This window comes from Triplophysa dalaica, chromosome 25 (genome assembly GCF_015846415.1).
Source record: "Triplophysa dalaica isolate WHDGS20190420 chromosome 25, ASM1584641v1, whole genome shotgun sequence".
Taxonomy (NCBI): domain Eukaryota; kingdom Metazoa; phylum Chordata; class Actinopteri; order Cypriniformes; family Nemacheilidae; genus Triplophysa; species Triplophysa dalaica.
The window spans coordinates 327,053-349,402 of record NC_079566.1 but is presented as its reverse complement, the minus strand read 5'-3'; the positions used below and the strand labels follow the sequence as shown (position 1 = coordinate 349,402).

The 22,350-nt window shown below is 39.4% G+C and overlaps 2 protein-coding genes across 2 annotated transcripts in view; both read right to left on the bottom strand.

Annotated features, from left to right (window-relative positions):
- On the bottom strand, positions 1-3,765 carry bloc1s4 (biogenesis of lysosomal organelles complex-1, subunit 4, cappuccino). Its single transcript, XM_056741386.1, has 5 exons — positions 3,403-3,765; positions 3,141-3,212; positions 1,249-1,350; positions 1,034-1,168; positions 1-955 (listed from the first exon to the last, which is right to left on the bottom strand). The coding sequence occupies exons 1-5, from the start codon at positions 3,706-3,708 to the stop codon at positions 860-862; spliced, it is 711 nt and encodes a 236-aa protein (XP_056597364.1). The 5' UTR covers positions 3,709-3,765; the 3' UTR covers positions 1-859.
- Positions 3,766-5,142: 1,377 nt separating this feature from the next.
- Positions 5,143-22,350, bottom strand: part of pard6gb (par-6 family cell polarity regulator gamma b) — a 29,800-nt gene continuing 12,592 nt past the window's right edge. Inside the window, exon 3 of the mRNA XM_056741996.1 lies at positions 5,143-6,689. Coding sequence (XP_056597974.1) covers positions 5,689-6,689 — 1,001 coding nt within the window. The 3' untranslated portion in view covers positions 5,143-5,688. The remainder of the gene's footprint in view (positions 6,690-22,350) is intronic.

The window sequence follows — 22,350 nt, the reverse complement described above, 5'->3', positions numbered from 1 at the left end:
CATGATATCATAATATTATATTTCAAGAGAAGCATGACGCTCAACCCAAATCAGATAATGTTTGTGTGCTTTGACATTGAAGGCTTGAAGTTCATCTTAACTGGACAAACATTGCTCTAATACATAATTGAAAGCTACAGTAAGCAGTTTCAGTTCAACCAAGCAGTCCGTCAATTTGAAAATTTAATACAAACTGACAATCATTAGTCACAAATGTAATCAAGCATACAGTTGTTTATGGACATTAAATATAACAGCAAATGATTCAAGACAAAATTGATGATATTGTTTGATAAGAAGTGTGCCACTCAATGCTACATGATAACCCGGAGTAACCCAGAGTTATTTTCACTGGTTACATGAAGAATTAAATATCCAATGTCAACATGTGTCCAGACACTGATATAAGACCTTAACAAGACAAAAACATCATTAAAACAAAAGTGAATATAGTGCAAAAGGATATCAAGCATTGGAAGAAAGGAATAGGGGCAAATGTGTAGTAAGTTGTAAATCTATGTACACGTTTGATAAAAATCATAGAAACATTTGAACTAATGTTCTGACATTTTGCAAGCATGCTTTCTCATTTAAGAAACAGCGTCAGACTCATTGGAGGCACTTTGAAAAAAAGAAATAAAGTTATTTAAAACCAAAGCTTCCGTAGGTTATAAAACTAGCTGCCATTAGATGGTCTACTAAAATAACACTTGGCTTTGATCAGGATTCATTTCAAGAGACTGTGAAATGTTGTGTTACTAATCCCAGGTAGGTGCGTCTGAGAGCAGGCAGCACTGCTGATGTTGAAGAACTCTGGTCTTGGTAAATACTTAATGAAATCCATACAAGAGTCTCTCTTTTACTGCTCAGGCTGAGGTTTAAAATATTCGTCTGTCCTAAATACACTGGCAAGGTCTTGATGCCTTTGTGATTGCCTTCTTGGGCTTGCAGGTTTCTGGAAAAAAAAGGTCAAATTTCTAATAACCAGTATTATTTTAATGATAGAAGGATGACATATAATGTGTATCCTTACATTTAAAAATCCTGGGACAGTCATTGTGCGAAACATCTTTTTGAAGGCACCTGGTAGGGTTCCGACTTCACCTTCGACTTCAGTTACTTGTTCCTCCATCACACTAACGTTGGCTCCAACCATTTTGACAAAGGCCTGCGAATAAGAGGGTAGACTCAGAATGACTAGAGAAATGTAAATTAAAATTGAGGTTTAGCCAATAATTAAAGAAGTACCTCCAATTTGTCGATTTTTCTGTAAATCTCTCTCATCTCTTCAGATTTTCTTTGAATCTGTGGTAGGTTCTCATTTACAATCTGAGAGGTGTCATTTCGAATCTGTTAAAAGATTTCACACATACACATATCAATGTTAGAGGCCAGTTGAAAACGGAAAAACATTATGCATTTTAAGTGCCAATTTTTGTAAATGCCGCGATTTTCGTTTGCATGTAAACCGCAATAAAGAACTTTCTGAAAACGATGATGTCATGCGTATGCATATTTTGCGCTCAGTTGCGCGAGTATAGCCAAAAACAATATGGCGGCTTCCCGTACGGTGAGCTCTCGCTGCTCGACTATGTATTAACGTTTCCCCAGCCAAATGTGGATTTGCTGCACCAATAAGACCAGCGAAGACAGACACACTATTCACATTTTCCAGACTTTAAACACACATATTCGTTGGGCAAAGGTAATAAAAAACAATTTTGGCTAATAACTGTGCATAGGCCAAGGCACATCCTGTTTCTTTTAACAACAACATCGCCATCCACTGGCCTGGCTTGCATACTACATCGTTTTTTTCTGTTTTCATGGATCCGTGTAACGCTGTCATGTGCACGTGAAACTCTTCAAAAACGCAATGGAAAAACTTTTCCATTTTTTCATTGTGTAAACATGGCCTGAGTTACACCTTTGCATGCTTAGTCAAAGGGACAAGATGTTATAACCTAAATGTGTTTCCTATTTTAACAGGCAGTGCACAGGAAAGAAAAACTCGGCATTGAACACAATGAAAATGCATTGTGGACTTTTTTGGAACGAGAGGATTTAATGAAGCGACATATAATAATTATAAAGAACTACACACACATCATTTAAAACGGAGTCTGTCAGGCTCAGAGCAATTTCACATGCAGTTAGTGGCACATTAACAGCATCATCATTTCCGTCTGTCTGACTAAATCCAGACGATGATGCAGTTAGTTCTATCCTTTGGAATTTGAAAAATAGACTGCTGGTGCAAATACGCTACAGTGCTGCTCATATGTGCTGTGTGAAACAGGCCCGAGTTTTGATCAGTATACATGTATGTACTGTACGTACATACTGTACAGAAGTTGAAATGACCTTACATATATATAGCTTATCTACTTACAATACATATTTCTTCTTTTCTTTTCTTGTTCTGTGCCAATTAACATTTTCTTAATACATTCATATACCAACTGTCCATAACAATCTGTTCACGACTGCACGCTTAAAACCAGATTGCGTAAAACAGATATTAATACTAAAACAGCTGTACCGATTCTGCACGGGTTTCAACGAAAGATTAATGCACTACATTCCAAAGTACTGATAAAACCAATTTAGAATTGTGGTTTTATATTTTATTTCTTTATTCACAGACAGAAAACAAGGCCTGAATGTTAACAAATTTAGGATAACAAAATATACAAACCCTAAGCAAAACATACAACTTTTAATGTTACTTCTGTTAAATAATTATTACTGTATGTTGCAAAGATGCACCAATAATGAATTTAAACATGTTTAATTTAAAATCATTGGCATATATCGGCTACAGTGGTCAAAAATCTGAATGGAAGATATGACAAAAGAGTAGTTTATCAATTAAAATGAACCTTTATCTGATGTACTGTAGCAAAATGTATACCACACAAATAAGCCACCAGCACTGGAACTACTTGTTAATGAGTTTTAGTAAAGACAAATAGACAAATAATTTTTTTTAAGTTTGGCATGTTGTCTTATTTGTATTTTGACTTTTTTGTCTTACTTTGTGCCCCATATAATGTTAGTGTGTTAAAACGATCCAATGCACGTTTAATGAAAATGATTTGATGATGCAGCAACAAAACTACCATTCATATTGATCTTACCATATCAAGCATCCCAACAAACTCGTCAACTCTTGTAAGCATTTCCTCCAGACTTTTCTCTAAACACATCACCTGTGATATAAACACACGACATGTTTAGAAACTGTGACGAAGAACACGAAAAAGCTCACGGGCTCTGAGAACAAACGAGTCTTCATATGACTCCTGTCACGCTGGAACTGTTAAGCTTATCAACAGCACGAGTACAGAGACACATGAATGCAATGCGTGACTATAAACGAGCGAATATATGGATCCTCACCTCTTCTTCAGCATTGGCTCGGATATAAGTAGAGTACGCGATCGCCGTGTGTCTCAGCAACTCGTCGTCCTGCGGCTGACCCTGCTCGCTCTGATCCCGGGCTTCCCCCGCGGCTGAGCTCGGGCTCTGGGCCACAGCAGCACCGAAGCTCGGGCTCTGAGACACTGTACCGCTGCTCAGGGCCTCGCTTACCATAGACAAGCTGCTTGCGCTCTGTGACACTATACCGCTGTCCCTGCTCACCTCCGCACTGGACTCCTCCAGCGGTGACAGCACCGCCGGTGCCCTGTCAAAGCGATGCTCCATATTTTCTCCTCACTCTACGGAAGGATTTGTTTGTATGGAAGTGATTGCAGTTCTCCATCTGCGCATGCGCAGGCTTAAGAGCCAATCGGAGAAAGGCATCGGCGCGTGTTTGGTCATGTGACTTTAAGGAGCAAACAAAAGTCCCTTAGATTTAAAATATTGAAATATATGATATAATATAACATAATATGATATGAATAACATTAAAACACAGTGCATTATATGATTTCATGGTTGTACGTGCAAAAGAAAAAAAACAGTGGATTTTGTCTCTGAATTTTATTATTTTTTTCATAAAAAGTTCGACATCAGTGTAAAAAACATATAGACAATATTCACATGCTACCTGTCTTTTAGTAATAAAATGGTTTAAAACCTCACGAACCCCCTCGTGAGGATGTTCAGACAATGAACATGACAGATTTTGAACTTTCCGAATTAAAAATCCAATCTTATGGATACATTTTACATGAATTGAACTGTCAAAACTGTAATGTGACCCTGAAACTGTCCTCGATGCTCTATCCCGACCGACGTTCTTTTCAATTCAGTCGTATGGTGTTGATTAGAATTTATATCAGATGTATGCGATTTTAAAACAGACATACAAAAACAAATAAATCAAACATTTAATGCACAACATATAAAAAGAATGGGAGAGACTCAGTGGAGGGAAAGTCCAGCAGATGGCGACAAACTCTATTTCAAATCAAACGCGCACGTGTTCCTCCGTGCCCTTATTGTACCTAAAACGTCATAATATTATATTTCCAGTGGTCAGATCCAAAACCGCGTGTTTGGGTTGAAAAATGCCTGAAAAAGGAGCAATAAGGCACAAAAATGCTGGAAATAATGGCATGCCTCATCAAAAAACATTGTAGTCAACGTTAAAGCAAAAATAAAAGCATATCCACGGTGGTTTTAAATTCCACAGATTTCAGTGAGAAAACCAAATAAGCAGTACGTCTATAAACAACATTAATAGGTGTAACTGGTGTGATTTAAAAATAAATTGCTCCCAATGCAAACAGCATGATTTAAGACTCAAATGACCTGCATATTTAATACCTTTGGTAGGTTTGACTGGGCATATGTATGATCAGTGACCGCATTATCAGAGAGCCACCAACATCTTACTTATGAGACAACAGTCTGGGCTCAGCTGTGTGGACAAAAGTGGAGGTCAGAGGTGATGGTTCATTAACAATGAGGTGACAGAAAATATGTGTACCGACTAAAAGACAGAGAACCGGCTGACTCGCATTCCACTGGATCCCAGAGGCTCTTGTGAAGACATCAAAGTGTGAAATGCCTATATGTGGTGACTCATTACGCTCTACTGAAGTCAAATAAACAAACATTAGTTTACATTTGATTACAGCAGATGATGAAAATCCATAATATGTTGATTGCAATATTATTTCAATGCTGATATCAGTTTATCAGTGGTTTAATGTATTAAAGTACTGAAAACATTCAACAGACAAATCAATATTTGGAAATTCGTAATAATGACAACTTTGTACTTTTTGGCTATTGACATATCTCGGGCAGGACAAACAAAAAGTTTGTGTGCATGATTAAGTATCAATTTGTAAAATGTAATGAGTTTGTCCTTTCACCCGGGTGTGAACTGTAAACACAATGAAGCGTCACACACACAGAACTAAACACATTTTCAGGTCCCATTTAGATAACATGATTAAAATTAACCTCAAGAGACTCATTAAAATTAGTGGTTTGAAAAAAAAAAGAGATGCACACCACTAATTCTAATGCATTTTGACAGAAAAGACACAATAACACATGGATAGCAAACACTTAAAAAGAGTAAAATTTCCAGATAACGTTTCTGTTAAATTATTCATTTTACAAAACCCATTCGGTGAGGTTCAAAGTCGAGTCTGATGTCCCAGGCTGAAAAGCAAAGTCTCTGGGATGGCAGATTTCATAGCCTGTATATATATGTGAATGTGTGTCCTATAAAGTGATGACCGTGCCGTCCTCCTCCACCCCTCCCTTGGGTAACGCCAAGCTGTGACGGGGGTCTGTTCTCAGGCTGCTGAGGATTTTGTGCAGGCTGCCGTTGCTTTCTCGCATGGTGGGGTTGCTGATGTGGTAGGGTTGGTGCTGGAGGTTAAGGTCCTTGTTCAGCTTATAACTCAAACTACTGTGCACTGTGCCATTAAAGCTCGGCTGGGAGTGGAAAGAGGCTGTGGACACAGTGGACGGGGGTCTCGTTTGGGGCCGTGTAGGGGGACTGGGCGGAGTCACCGTGGCATTTTGCGTGTGTGTCCGGGATGTTGTCGACGCTACTGAGGCGTTAGAGCGCCTGGATGGCCGCTTGATATTGCTCTCGATAACGATGTCGGACTCCTCGTCGCTCTCGAGATCTTCTGGGCTGTAACCATGGCTGATGGCGGTGGCACCAGTTGGTAAGGTCATGGCAGGGTAGCCCACCGAACCGCTGCTGTCGGATGATTGACCCGAGCTGCGGCTGCTCCTCACCACATTGTTGCGCTGGTTCACCGGCTTCACTGTCGCAATCAGGTTATGGCTGTTTGCGATCATCATGTCCGTGACCTGGTCCAGTGTTTTCCCGGTAACCTCGATGCCGTTGACCTCCAGGACCTCATCATTGACAGCCAGCAGGCCTGTGCTCTCCGCCAGGCCTCCGGGTACAAGTCGGGATATGAAGATACCCGGGACTTTTTCCAAGCCGTGGGGTGTGACACGGACACTTGTGCCGTCACGGATGTAGAAGCCCAGAGGCTTGTCTGAGCCATGTCGATAGAGTCGGACTCTCCGATGGGACTCAGGAAGGATGTCCACGTCAATGATGGACGACACAGGGCGGAAGTCCTGAGGCATGCCAATGCGGATGTGGGGCCGCTTGCGGTTCAGGTCGTTGCGAAGAGTGACCACGGCCTTCTTTTTCCGTGTCAGAGTGCTGGTGCCAAAGCTGCTGTAGTCAACCTCTTCTGCGAGAGAAATAAACACAAATGGTGACATTTCATGCGTTTGTATTTGAAGGGTGTATTAAAGAAGGAAATTATGATTCATTACAACTGAAAGTTTTATCATCTAATGACATAGCATGACTCATGAGAGCAAACAAGGGATAATTCTTTTGAGGGAATAGACAACGTGGCACAGAAAGGGATAAATCCAAATTTCTCTCAACGAATTGTGATGTGACATGCTTTATCTGGCATTTTACTATATTACAAACGACATAACCTTAATCTCCGTTGAAGGTATGCAGCAGAAATGAAGGTGGCTGTGTTCTGATATACGTTGATAAGTACTACAGGAACTTCACGCTACTGTTGTAGATAAGGAGATCATATGCATAAACATGGTAGTGCAGAAATTAATTTCTCTAAAAGACAGGCAGGTTTGGGTTAAAAGTTTTTATAGAAATATGCACAGTGGTTGGCTTCTCTTTGAAAATTTACACTTACAACAACCACCTTTCGATTGTGCATTGTAAACTACAAACCAAAGCAGGTCCATTTGCTGCAGATATGAGGTACAGGTCGAGCTACTCCCCAATGTGGGTTCTCAGGAAAAAAACCTGGCACAAATTCTCACTTTCTGTTCAATTACTCTCTAAACTATTTTAGAAATGCTTTTACAAAGCTTCTGAATGGTCATCAAAGCAGTTGTTCTTAGTTTAGCTCTGTGGCAGTCTGATTATTTTGATTGAGTCCAGACAGACTTTTATTATGCCCTGGAATTTCAGCCACAACTGCAAGTCTCTTGATAGAAAACACATTGCAGTGATTCTGCTTCTGGTCTTCATTAGTCTACTATTCTCCCCGAATGTCCACCCTCCTTAATTCTTCTTCTGACAGCATGAACACCTAAAAGAACTTTCAATTTAAAATTCAGCTCCAATTGAACCGAAGACATTTATTTAACTTGATCCTAAACCTGGAAAGGTTTGGAGCAAAGCAACAGAGATGTTTTTTCAGGGTGCATGGCAGAAACAAGACTCCACTGGATTTTCCAGTCGTTCTGGCTGCTAGTGACCCATCCAGGCTGGTATCGGCATGGACACAGTCGAATCTATAAGTAGATTCCTTCAGTAGGACTGAGTGTGAGGGCTCAGTCACCAAGCCCAAACTACTACTGACAGAGTAATCCGCAGTGCACTGATGCATGATGGGGAAAAATTCTGCTTTCTGATCAAGGGCCAGCTGCCAGTTCCAGGCATTTTAGAGGAAGGTGAATGGCTCAATGCCAACCAGACGCGACAAAGTCTACAGGTGGAAGAAAAGCAGCAATACCGTCCAATATGTTTTATTAAACGTCAGAGAAATATGACAACAACAAAAAACCAACAAGCTAAAAGCAAGCCTTTACTGCAGTTGAGAAGGGTTATGCCATTTGTTGTGGTCCATGATACAAAAGAAAGGATTAAAGATGCATGGTCATGCAGTCATCTGACTCTGAAGGGACCCAGCTCCAGAATCAGGGTTCACTGGAGATGAGATGGGTTCCACCAACAAGGTGCCTCAACTAGGAATCCATAAATTGCCTCACATCCGAACAGAGATGACCCGCAACATATTTGCAGCATAATTACTCAGTTGACCGGGTGTGGGAAAGAGCACTGGCCGAGGACTCGGTCCTTTGTTCACCGCGTCCCACCTCTCGTTAACTTCCACAATGAATGGGACCCTTTTCAAGTTCTGGTGGATTTTTACAAACGCTCATAAAAGTGGGCCTCAAAAGACTTTTACAACAGATCATTATACCTCCCAACACAGTTTATTTTCTCATTTTCTCCGGTGTTCTACCAATTTGATTCAGTGTTAGCTTTTCTATTTGCACATTACCCTCAGTAAATTCCTCTCTGGGATTTATTTGGTCAGTGTCACTGGGTTGCTGCTGAAGTGTACTCTTGGTGGGAGTCATCCACTGACACCATGTGCAGAACGACATGAAGAAAGTGACAAGCAGTTGCATTGAGAGGCAGATAACACAAACGCACTTCTGCATGACAATACCCTACACTGTCACCGAAAGGGGCCACCCGTCTCACAATGTGAAGACTATACAGAACTCACACAATTAGATTTCATTAACATAACTCAAGGCAAAAGATTCCTGGTGCATTAAAAGAAACTGCATATATTTTCATCTGATTATGCACGTATAAAGCCGACACAGGTATTTTGAGGTTCACTTATGTGCAGGATCAGGGTAGTGTCTTCTCAGACAGAGCTCTTTCTCTATTTTTTGTTTAAACTGTTGCACTCAAATTTCCCTGGATGAGGGGTGCGATGGCATTTGGTTTCTCTCTGCAGCCCTGAGAAAGATTAAAGAAGGAAGCCCCTCCTTTGCTAATGCATACTCAGCAAAGCTCTCTATTCTGCCTCCTGCTCACCCCTATGGTTTTTAACTCATGTTACCCATGGTGCCCTGACATACACATCTGGGAGAAGTTAGCTGGCTGCGATGAAGGGTGGAAATTTTGTTTGGATATTAAGCTTTATTTTTTTGCAGTGTTGCATAAGGATGGATTTTAAAAAAAGGTATACACACTACAGAATTTTTTAAGACAGTTCAAATCCAAGACATAAACTTGAAACATCTCAAATGTTAGCACAATTCAACCTCTCGATTCCAATTCGCCTGCTTTGCAAAAAACAACATATGCTTGGTGTTTAACCTTTTTCTCCACTCCTCATATTTTCTGCAAGCGTGGCCAAGTTTAGGACATGTCTGCCAACAGGCTTTATGGTAGGGATGTGGCGGTGATGAAATTTTCCCACAGGCTAATAGACGTGTAAAAACACAGGTAGTACCGGTGACACCGGGGGTGGGGGGTTTGCTGTGGGGTGGTCAAAGGTGCAGCTGTGCGCATGACAGATTTTACTTTCAGTGTTGAATAAGTGGCAATTTGGGAATGGCAATTGTTTAAAATTAACGGTGGGTTCAATATATTTCTTAATCAAAACACACAAAACTATAAAAAAGTACAATTTGCTTATATTAAACACAGACCTTAAAAAACTCATAACGACTGCATACACCATGCAAAAAATAAGTAACAAATCTAAAAAAAAAACTTGACGTCAGATAGGTTGCCTTTAACAAAACGAATAATCACTTCACACATCAAATAAAGAATAAATAAGAAACGAAAATAAATAAATAAGTTGCCTATATATTAACAAAAGCTTTTTTTAAACTAGAACAAAAAGAAACACGGCTCTTGATGACAGTGCTATACAGTTCTTAGACAGAAAAGCCTCCACCATCGTCTTGTCAATCAGCATTTCACTTTCCACGCATGATGAATAAAATCTGCTGATTTTTGCTGCGACACTTGTTCCTCCTACACTTAACGCAGCAGCGTAGATAGAAATAGCTCATTCTAAAGAAATAAAAACATCTCCAGCACCTCCACGGCTCTTCATACAACTCTGAAGGCATAGCTATGTATATTATATGGCATTTCTATCAAAAGATCATCCCAAAAATTACACTGGACCTTTAACTAAACCAAGTGCTTTATTATTATAAAAGTAAAAAAAGACGGTGGGGGTCGGAGGCACGGTCGCAAAAAGACTGTCGCAAAAAGCCTACTTTATGGCCAACAAATAGCTAAGAATAAACCATCATTTTATAAACATAATATAAACACTGGTCGCCAGCAACAGTTAACAACAGAGACAGGATGGAAAGGACTTGTGGAACTGAGGGTGACTGAAGGATGTCAGGAAATAGGACATGGTTCAGGGTGCACTTGTTGACCTCCTTACATAGTGGTGTTTTTTATGAGGAAACTGATGCACAAAAATATGTCCAGGTTGAAGATTATGACTATGCAATTTAAATGTTTTACATTTAAGAGAGCTTTGCTTTGCTGATGATACAATGTCAAAACATTTAGCAAAAACCACCTGTTTAATCCAGTGATTTGCTACACTGTCCTCCTGCAGTGTTTCCATAGGGGTCAAACCACGTACGTTAGAATAGGTTTGTCTTTATATGGCTCTGACCTCATCCTGTGTTATCAGATGATCCAAACCCCCCAACAAGCGGCTAAGTGAGATGTTCCAGGTCTGCTCTCTAATCTCTCACTGTCATGTGTGACACCAAACAGCAGTGGGTTTAGGGGGGATGCAGGAATGAGGGAGGATTAAGGTGTGAATGACATTAACAATCTGTCCTTTAAAAGCTGTTAGTGGAGGCAAGAAAAACTAAGTTAAGGAGATAACCAAGGGTGCAAAGATTTCTTGCAACAAAGGCAAGCTAACTGACAGCTCAAGATATAAACTTTGTTCATAATGCTGACCGGATTGGATTTACAGGCCACTGGACTTAAATACATTAATTCAAATAAAAAATTAAGTTTAATTTATTTTCATACTTTATTTAAGGAGCAGTGAGGAGATTTTAGCGACATCTAGCGGTGAGGTTGCAAACCTCAACCAATGGCTCACTCCACCCCTTCCTTTAGAAACACTACAGCGGCCTTCACAGCATAAAGATTTCATTGCATCTTCATTTGCTTCTTTGCTAAAGATGATAACATAATTACGAAGCATGCTCTGTGGAGCAGTTTGTCCGTTTAGGGCTACTATAGATACAAAATGGTGAATTCCATGTAAGGGGACCTGTGGTGTACGTAGATAGTTATCACTCATTCTGAGATAATTAAAACATAACACTTCATTATGTAAGGTCTTATATTGCCTTATCCTTCTAAATATTACACATAGCACCTTGAAGGCACACTATTCACATTCACAGGCAAAAAACAAATGGACTTTGCTTTCAATGCTCATCTGGAGACTGTAAGCCTCGAGTTATAGTGCGGTCTATGAGAAAACAACACTGCAGTCTTTAAACAAATTATGAGAAAATACTGCATCCATGGCTAGTTAAAACTCATATGGATGAATCAGTTTTTCTTTGTTTACTTTTGGTGGGAATCTGGAGGGTGCATTTCCACCCTATAATGCAGGGCTGCAGGTAAAAGCATAAGAAATCTTCTACTTGAAAAAAACATGTAAAATAGATTTATAGCTGACGCCAGGAGTATTGGCCTCATGAGGCAGTCTCGTCAGTTGTTGAGAAAGACTGAATGTCGGGGCAGGTTCGGGCTGGTCTTCCACACCTGAACTCAACACACACCTTTTCACAACCCACTTCCTGAATGACAGCTGCTGAAAAACGTGTGCCAAGATCTCAGATCGCACCACGCTTCACTGGTTCTGTGTGGTGCGGTGACCCTCACGTATCCACACGTATAGAACATACTGAACTTGTGAACTGAAGAGGAGAGAGCAACAGCACTTAAAGTATATAATTAAATTCTGTATAAAGGAAGTCGAAGATCACTTGTCATGTATTCTTCAACCTTTTGGTTGTCAATGTGTTTTGATAATTTGATTATAGTCATTGAACTTTATCCTATGTGCATCTTGAAGCGTCCGAGTGAAAAACGGCATCGTTTTCTATGGGAGCTTCAGTACGTGCGCCGGACGTAACAGCTGGCTGAGATTTTAGCGGAGATATGCCATCACTCCATGTGCATATATCCCATCAGGGCTGTACGTTAACTTTTTTGAACGTAGCACTGTTGCTACAGAGGTTGAAAGTTTTGTAGCACAGGCCAAACAATTGTAACACAAGTATAAAACGTCAGCTATATGAGAAAAACTATACACATACAAATATTTGTGTACATTATCACATAAATAGGAAGGTAACCGACGAAGGACATTCATTTTACAGTTGGGTAAATTAGGCCGATATAATAATTTGAGTTCTGTGTTTTCAATTCTTTTATTATACAATGATTATATATGAGGTTGTCGCAAAGAGTGTGTGGTTGACGATATATTTTATCTAACAGTGAAATGCTTATTAAGCTTTCCTGTAGCTCAGTGGTAAGAGTATTGCGTTAACAACGCAAGGTTGTGGGTTTGATCACAGGGGATTGCACATACCTAAGTATAAATGTATAGTTTAATGCAATGTAGGTCGCTTTGGATAAAAGCGTCTGCCAAATTAATAAATGTAAATAAACTCTAAGATCAGCTCTGGGGATGGAGTACATGTGTCACTTCATGTCACACTCGTTTAGAAATGCATTAAACTGTGCAGCTCATTCACATTCAAGCAAAACAAGCAGGTGACATATTTAAAGAGCCGAATAGCGCCTCCACTATTCCTTCCCTGTTTACACATCGCAGAAATCACAGGGCTCTAAATATGGACTCAGTGTAGCAGGACAACAAATAAAATAGCTGTGCACCATTGATTAACACAACAAACACACCTCACACAAACAAGCGGCTCTGTCTAAAACACCTGCAAAACTGTATTGCACATGTGCTATACTGGTAAACTTATTTTACCATTGTGCTCTGTCTTTGTTTTAACGCAAATCACTTAACCTTAGGTTGCTTTGGTGAGACCGCCCTTGTAATCAGTAGACTGTAAAATCACAAAAAGGTGTTTTCTAATGGCAGACAACAATCAACACATTTTGGGTGGGCAGTATTTTAGACTTTATGACTGAACAGGCCCTCCTCCACGCTTTGTAGATCCATCAGTATGGAGGAAAAATTCTTCCACAGACCCTAAGTGGAAAAATACTTTCTTGCTAGTGATAAGGTCACATGACAGGAATTTTGAAAGCAGCTTTTCCTTACAGTTTGCACTATACTAAACAGCATGTGAACATAGTACAACGATTTAGGACTAAATTATTCTTTGTAAACAGGATGCTGAAATTGTCCAGATGTTAAACTGGTTTTTTTTTTGTGTATTTTTTGTATATCTTGTACAATATTGCCCACATCCCAGTTTGCAACAAAAGAGTTGTTTGTGAGGAGATTTTAAATGCATAAATGTAAAGGTGAAATTAATCTGAAATAAACATAGCTATATTTGAACCTCTATTCAGTGTTGCCAGGTCCACTGTCCTCCTGCAGAACTGGGCTACTTTTAAACTATTTCAGCAGGTTTTTATTGGACAGATTTTGTTCATTAGCTGTCCTTCTTGAGTAGAAGTGATAGTTCACCCAAAAATGAAAATTGTGTCCTCATTAACTCACACTCAGGTTGTTTCAAATCTGTATAAATGTCTTTGTTCTGTTAAACACAAACAAAGATATTTGGAAGAATGTTAACATTTTCAGTTCTGTGATATCATCCACTAACATAGTAGAATAAATATATTAAAAAATAAACACAAAATTATTCAATATTTTGAAGAATTTAGGAAAACAAACAGTTTGGGGCATTTTTGACTATTTAAGTTTTCCTACTACTATAGTCGATGACATTTCAGAACTGAAAATTGCTAACATTCTTCCAAATATCTTTCTCTCCATTCATCAGAAAATGTTAATAATTTATACAGGTATGAAATAACATGAAGGTGAGTAAATGATGACAGAATTAAATTCTTTGGGGGATCTATCCCTTTAAGATAAAGTTATTTGTGAACACAGAGTGTGTTTATGATTGCTTATATACAGTGATGAAGCTTTAAATTTCACTCCCACATCACTTTTGGTTGTCAGCAGCTGTGACAGGAAATGGAACTGGACCCATCAAATTCCCTTATGTGACAGCTCACCGGTCTCCCAGCAACCAATGAGATACGGGCAGAGTTCCGGTGCCATTATATGTCAGGTGTCCTAACAGTGAGGGGGAGCTCATTGTTTTAAAGATCTTTGACCCATATACGTGGCTTCCATTGGTGTCCCTCCATTCACATGAGTCTAATTGTTCCTTTAAACGAACGTCAACAATGTGTTGTTGCAGCACCCCTTTTTGTACAGTCTTAAGCCAAATTGGCTTACAGAAAATCCAACAGCAAATCACTTATAAGGTCTTTATAACTTTAGAATTACATCTTGTAGGAAGCTTTAAAAAAGAGACCGCAAAGAAAGCGACAGAAAACGTATAAGCAAAGTGGTCTGTCGAACCACCACAGATGAAAGGATTAGAGGATTTCCAAAAAGTCATTTCCCATCCCCCTAACACACCAAGACAAACCAAACACAAAACAATGAGTTCAGATTCATTTCCCCTGTTTGCTCACACAGGGGGCTAATGTCTGTGAGGCATGAAATGTGCAGACAACATTACTTTAGAGTACTTTTGAGCCCTTTTATGTGTATATATTTGTTGCGAGTATAGGGTTTGTTGCTCTCCTATAACAGCAATAAACTCCTGTCAATCTATAAAATTGACAGTTCAACCAAAAATTATAATTGGCTGCATTTATTCACCCTCATGTTTATACAAAACCTGTGTGTGATTCTTTCATCTGAATCACAATAGAAGACTTTTTGAGAAATGTCTCTGGGTTTTGTGTCCACAAAATGGGAGTCAATGTGACACCAAAATTGTCATTCCTTAACATCATCTTTTGTGTGTGTATGATAGGGTTGTTCTGATTGACGATACTCCCATGTATTGACGCTCCACAGACCTATCGCCGATTGCGGATTACCTAGACGATAGTTGGCTGTTTGACAATATATGTTGCAAATCAATATTACAAATGCGTATTGTGCATTTCCTCATGCCAGAGAGTTTATGATTTACCAGGCATCAATGACGCATTTGGATGAATGATATTGACTTATAGCAATAGCTAACTTTCTCTCGTTTAAAAGGTTGCGGTGGTAAGTAACAATGTTGCCAAATGCACTGAACTTAAACTCTAATAGAATGCTAATTGCAGTCACACATGAGCATTTTCTAGATACGTAAGCTTCTGTTTTTGTCCACAAATCCAGCTTGCCATAGATAAATGCATAACTGCCCCGCCCTTCGATACTATCGTGTATCTGCGATCCACAAGCTGGAGATAGAACGATCTGACTATAGAGAATATCGCTCACACTAGTGAGAGATGTAGTGTTGGGGATTAGCTAACTACAATTAGCGACGTTACTAACTAAAAAAATTTTTAAGTAGCCTGACGGTTAGTAACTAGTTTTAAAACAGTTGACCTTTTCCAGTAGTTTATTACTTTTTTAAGGAAGTAGCGGTGTTGCGGAACCAAAAGCTACATTCCGTTCTGCCTTCAGAGCAGCGCTGTGTAACGTCGTCGTCATCTTACTGTATCACAAACTGAAATGGTTCATTATCGCCATTTACTGCAGTAACTATATATTGCAGCATTAAGCTTCACTGAGAAGAGACTGTAATCATGAGTGGGTGTATCACATCACATTAAAATACTGTTGTATACTTAAGTATTTACTATAGTAAATTGTCATATATTACAGTTGCAGAATATTATGGTTTTGATCACACTCTTATTAACAAATACTACAGTATTCTGTATTATCCAGCTATAGTAAATTATACACTATAAATCCTGTAGTATACTTAAATTTTTACTCTGGTAAAGTAAAAAACTGGTACTGTACCTAGGAAATTGACTATACAGTTTGCTATAATAAATACTATACTCCTTTCTTTTATTCATGTGAGATTGTAAAAATGAATTAGTGTCAAAGAAGCTAGCTACTTTTTTATGCTAACTTGTAGTGTAGTTAACTACTTTTTCAGATGGGAAACTAAGCTGGAACTTAACTACTTTTATTTATGAGTAGCTTGTAGCTTATCTAACTACAATTTCGAAGTAGCTTCCCCAATACTGGTGAGATGTTGTGAACTTCTGTGAACTCACTCACATCCGCACGGCTGCTCTGACACAGACATCAGGATGATGAGAAGCAATCATCATCTTCTGGAATGATGACGAGAGGCAGAGAAACTGAGGACTGGGATTGTGGGGGGTTCAGAGGCAGCCGCTGTGGTTGTTATGTGTAGCCAGACTTTGCAGTCAGCAATTAATATACATTTGGCTCCGAGCCTCCCAAAACCCAGAACGGAGGAGGACAGGGTGAGTCGAACGGTCCGTGAACCGCCGGTAAACACCCCTCTCACTGTCTGGGTGTGTCTGTGTAAGTGTGGGGGTGTAGCGTTTTCTTTGTAATTAAGTCTTTCTAAATGAGCTTGTTGGCTGAGATGGAGGCAGGGTCCCTCCTGCGGTTCACATGACCTTATGTGGCTCCGACATTCAGACTTCAGATTTATTCGAGAGAATTGGAGATTAGTAAACATAAGTACTACGACAGCATATTGCATTTCTCAAGTGACCAAAAATGACCTTTAATGGAGATGGAGACACGGAGGGTGGTTTCAAATCTGTGCTGGTAAAGTGATAGTTCACCTTAAAATGAAAATTCTGTCAACATTTACTCGGAGTCCTGTCATTTCACACTGTTATGACTATTTTCTTCCGCAGAACACAAAAAGATGTTTTAAAGAAAGTTGGGAAGCAAACAGCACTGGATCCCATTCACTTCTATTGCATGGACACAAAACCAATGCAAGAAAATGGGGTCCAGTTAACAACATCTTTAAAAAAAATCTTCTTTTGTTTTCTACGAAGAACGGAAGTCATGGAGGTTTGAAATGACAAAAGGGTGAGTAAATGATGACAGCATTTTCATTTTTGGGTGAAGTTTCCCTTCCAGCACCACAATGGACAATCTCCAAGGTATCATTAACAGTTTCCATAAAAGAGTTCAACCTCAAGATGCTCCATTGGAATTGTCCCTATAATAATAATAATAATAATAATAATAATAATAATAATGGACCCTGCAATTTAGTGCCTAAATCAGTACAAATTGACAAATACTGAAAATCAAAGATAACTGATATCTGTTTTTGTTAAACATTAAAAATATCAATTCTGCTTTATCTTAAAACAAGGCAGATTATTGAAAATTGTTTCTAACAGCCTGTGCGAAATGAAATTGGCCAAAAACAAAGAACCAAGGTGGTCCCAGCAAACATGTAATCCCTTATCCCATTGGACAAGAAGCAGCCAATGAAGTCAGTGGTGCCGAATCCAGCATTTGGCCAAACAATCTGCAGAATTTTCCCACAAAATGGTCCTGTATATCAAATAGCTTGAGAGTCAAACAACAAATCAAACTGCCCACAAACATGCAATTTATGGTTTTTGGATTCAAAAATACTTTCAGGCAGACTTGGCACAATGGAGTTTTTTTTCAAGTAATGGTAATTTTGGTAAAAAAAAAAGAGATAATATAGCAGTCACACAGCATGTTAATATTCTGTGTATTTTTCAAAATGTAGAGTTTTCTGAATGAAAAAAGGTGAATAGTTCTGGTGGGAAGATGAAAGCTGTGTCTGGTTGCCAAAAATAGGCTGAAATGGCCCAGACTCCCGGTCTAAATGAGAATGCTAAAGAATTCATGTCATGTTGTCAAGTTTGTGAACATTTTGATTTGTATATGAGGCAAAAATGCTCTAATGATATGTGTGTTGTTATTCAGGAATTTTCCTTGTTGATAAGAATCACAAAATGATACAAAGACGTCTTTGTGAGGGTATTGTGAGGGTAATGAATTCCATGTTAGTCACATGTCTAAAAGAAACGTCAGGTGTGTTTTTCTATTCGCCTGACCCAGTTGCTTCCTAAACGGCACAGTCATAATCCCAGATAAACAAGCACACACATGCCTTTAAACTCTGAATCAAAGTGAGCAGATCCCTTGAAGAGCTGTGCTCTGTTAGGATAAACAGCTCATGTGCTCCACATGTCTAGTCAAGTCCTGAAGAACAGCCCTAATTGGCAAGCAACTGGATTTAGCTTTGCAAAAACCAGCTATTCTTGCTCTGCAAGACGCCTCCAGCAAAAGTTCTGTAGAGTGGTTAAACCACCGTCACCCAGAATGCACCTCTTTGGGTGAACACACCCTGAATGGGGCTGTGGCTTCAAATCTCAGTTCAACCGCATGGTACTGGACCGACTCCAGAGGCCACAAAGCTCTTCTTTAGGCTATAAACAACTATAGCCTCCAGAATACTGAGGAAGGCCACTTCCTCCCCCTCTGCAAAAATACCAAGACGCTGGACATTCGTGAGATTCATTCTTTCGGAGTCACTTTCTGTTTTGATGAATGGGCTCCAGGATTATGGATTGTAAGGCTCAGGGTGTCTCCAATAAGGTGGTGTAGAATGATCCATATGCAAGAACAATGTAAGCTGAAAGGTCAGTTAGACGCTAGTTCAAGCTCTCGGGAGGCTGAACTAAACTAAAAATGGTTTCTTATTGTGAATAGTACCAGGCATGCGTTTTATTTCCTTCATCAAATAAATCCTTTGACCAAAAGGAATGTCCAAGAACAGCAACCTTTTGAAAGCTGGAAAAGGTTCCTTCTGCCAGTACCCGAAGGGCATGGAGTTGTATGGAAATTTAGACAAACCATAGACTGACCATTATGCACACAATGACCATCATGAAGAAAGTTATATACAGCGCCTTCTTGCATACGCGACGGAACCATTGTATGTGGGTGGGACAGGACACACTCACTTTTAGCGTCTCTCATTAAGCGCAGATCTCCGTCAGTCAAATCCATTCCAACTTGAGGAATGCTTGATAAATTAAACTCCATTTTGCAGTTTAGCTACTGCCTGACTTCCATGCGGCCCTTAAATCCATGTTACCTGGCTCATTCAGAGTCCGTATATATAAAACACCATTTCTTTTAGGCACAGGAAGATTAAAGGGGTCATATAACACTGCTAAAACGAATACAATCGTTTGTTTTAGATGTAATGCAATGTATATACAAGATTTTAGGTTCAATCTCTGTATTTTCCACATACCGAGCATGTTTGTATCTTCTCCTCTTTGCTCCGCCTCCCCGAAACGCAGAGATTTTTTACAAAGCTCAACGCTCTGAAAAGCGAGGTTTGCTATGATTGGCCAGTTCACTAGTGCGTAGTTATTGGTCGAATACTGCAAGCGTGTGAAGGAAATGTAACGCCTCTTACCATATTTGGAACATCAGGTTCTAAAGCAATTGTACTGACAGGTATGCCCACCTTACTTGAGTATACATTTGGGCGGTCTTATTCAAATGCTACCACGAACTGACATAGATTTGTGTGTGTACGGTTAAATCGATCTGGGTAAATAACTGGGACAAAAGACCTCTCTACTACCCCATAACCTTAACCTGCTAGCCATTATTCAAATATTCTATTCATTTTTTATGAAAATGAATGCCTATTCAGTCTGATATGTGATGTGAAATTGAAGAAGAGAGAGATTGAGAGAGATGAGATGGTCAAAAGGGGGATTCGAACCTGCATCAAATAGCACCAAAACTAAAGGGGTTAAATGGCGCGAATATGTGTTTTTCTGTGTCTTTGGTGTGTTATGAGTTGCCCATGCATGTATTAGACACGTAAAATTGAAACAAAAGGTGCATTCTATCTAAAAGCAAATGCTCACCCAGACCTGCCTGAAACGCCTTGTGTAACCACACACCCATGAATGTATGTCATTTCGTGGTATGACTTGACTAGGATCGCCCAAATGTAAACGCAAGTTAGGTGGGCGTCCTTGTAAATCTCATTGTATCTTCGCTGGCGCAGCATGGAGATGCTGTGTGTTTCGTTGCGAAAAGAAAACCTTTTTGTTTGCCCTTCCAAAAGATGAGACAGCTAAAAACGAATGGTTACATTTTAATTACAACACTGTTCCAGAAAAGTACAATCCGAATATTCAAGCTTGTGCATCGCAACTCACCGAAAATTGCTTCACGTACCTGGAAGATATCAAGACCGGCAATGCACAAAAGTTTTGCTTAAAAACTGGGGCCATTCCAACTTCGCATGACAGGCGCTTCAGATTCGAAGCCTGTAACTATATTGTCATTGTAAAAGACTTTGCTATGGACTTACACGTGTAGAGTTTGTCATGTGTTTGTCATCTCCAAATGCAGACACACGCTCAACATGAACAAAGACAACATAAGTCCAATAATCAGTAATAATGTTTCAACAAGAGGCAAGAAATGTCGTGTTTATAATGGGATTTATTGTCGCTGAGTCTGAGCTGAGTCGCGACGAGACGTGGCGTAACGCTGGTTGATCAAGAATGGCCAACGCACTCGCGTTATTTATTCTGTTACCAATCCCTGCTGTAATGCGAGCTTTTTACTATCTCACACAAACTCTGTATGATGTATATGGTTGTTTGTTTATAGTCTTTACAGCGTCATATATAAAAGGTAAAACAGTAAGCTATAGTTTTTAACTATGCAAACATGCACGGTATGCTGAAAATACAGCGTTTTTTACCTTAAATCGTGTATACACATTACATTACATCTTAAACAAATGATAATATTAGTTTTAGCTGTGTCATATGACCACTTTAATTATGTGTTCTTCTCACCACACCACTGAAGCTGGACGTAAACTGGCATTGTTTTTACTCAAGGTTTTTCTGGGGGAGGACCCACCCACTTTTTTGTGCTTCCGACACCCATGCCTTCTTAAAAACAATCATTCCAGAGAAGGAAAAAGTATTCTTTAAAATTGTGAACCAAAGGTGCATCTTAAATCTCATCTGTCCTTGGTCTGTTCAAAAACTGCACAAGGAAAATGTGAGTCAGAGTTTCCGCTACAATCCACCTGTACGACACAAAGAACACACACAGCTTGTGCCCCACCTACCACCCTCTCTCTTTCTTTTACTGCATCTTTTACTGTACCACACACGCTGGACCACACAACAGCGACATATTTTACCGCAGTCATCCAGTGCAGGCGACGTTTGGCAGAACATCACAGAACAGACTTTAGTGGCAACCAGCACAAAAAAAGACCAGAATCAGTCAAGTTGAAAGTGCGCAGTGCAGTCAACAAGATTATATTACCTAGAGGTGCTATTGTGAAAAGGGTTGTGCCTACATTTTAGTATGAAAAAAAACAAACTCTCTCTCTCTCTTTCTCTCACTAGGTATTGTTCTGGCTTTTGTGGAAACTAATGTTGTCACGATACCACATTTTTGACTTCGAAACAATACCTAAGATAAGTATTTTGACACCAATACTAACGTTAAATTGATACCAAGCTAAAAGAACATACAGGAAGTAATTCAATAAAAATACAAATCTAGTTGTTTAATCATATTAGTTCATTGATAAATGTTAACAAATACAACTGTTAATATTTAAATTGATTACCAATTATTAGTTCATGTTAGCTAACTAATTTTTGGAAATGGATAGTTGTAAAGCGTTATCAATGCTAGTAATCATGGCCTGTCACAAAATAAATCATAAAGCATTATTCAGGCTAGTGTTCTCATTCACATACGCTACCTGTCACTTTTTAACTTCTTTAAACGGGTCAGGGTTTCTCTTTGTGAAATGCTTTGCCAAACTGATAATTTTGTAACTTTAGGTCCGCAGATTTTGCGCAGACAGACTTCGTCTGCAGTTTGGCGCACGGTTTATCCCGGCTATAATGCCCCTTTGCGCATCTGCTTCACTGACAAGCCTTGAATAGATGGAAAAGGCAGATATGTTTGCCGTCATGACTTTCATTTCAATGCGCCCCGAAATCTGCAGCGCAAATACAAGGAAAGAAAGTTGTACGCGTCATTAAGAGCACATGCGCACGCAGACATATTGCTGTCGCAAATGGATGCATTTCTGGATGCGTTTTCTCTGAAACGCACGTGTCTTTAAAGTACCAGTACCAAATAAATGAGAAATTGGTATCGTTTTAACAGAAGGGTATCG

Bases quoted from the DNA above. Each gene is read 5' to 3' on its own strand.
- bloc1s4 (XM_056741386.1), bottom strand. From the start codon at position 3,708: ATGGAGCATCGCTTTGACAGGGCACCGGCGGTGCTGTCACCGCTGGAG. The intron at 3,213-3,402 runs GTGAGGATCCAT...TTTATATCACAG, and splicing joins GAGCCAATGCTGAAGAAGAG to GTGATGTGTTTAGAGAAAAG. The intron at 1,351-3,140 runs GTAAGATCAATA...ATCTTTTAACAG, and splicing joins TTGTTGGGATGCTTGATATG to ATTCGAAATGACACCTCTCA.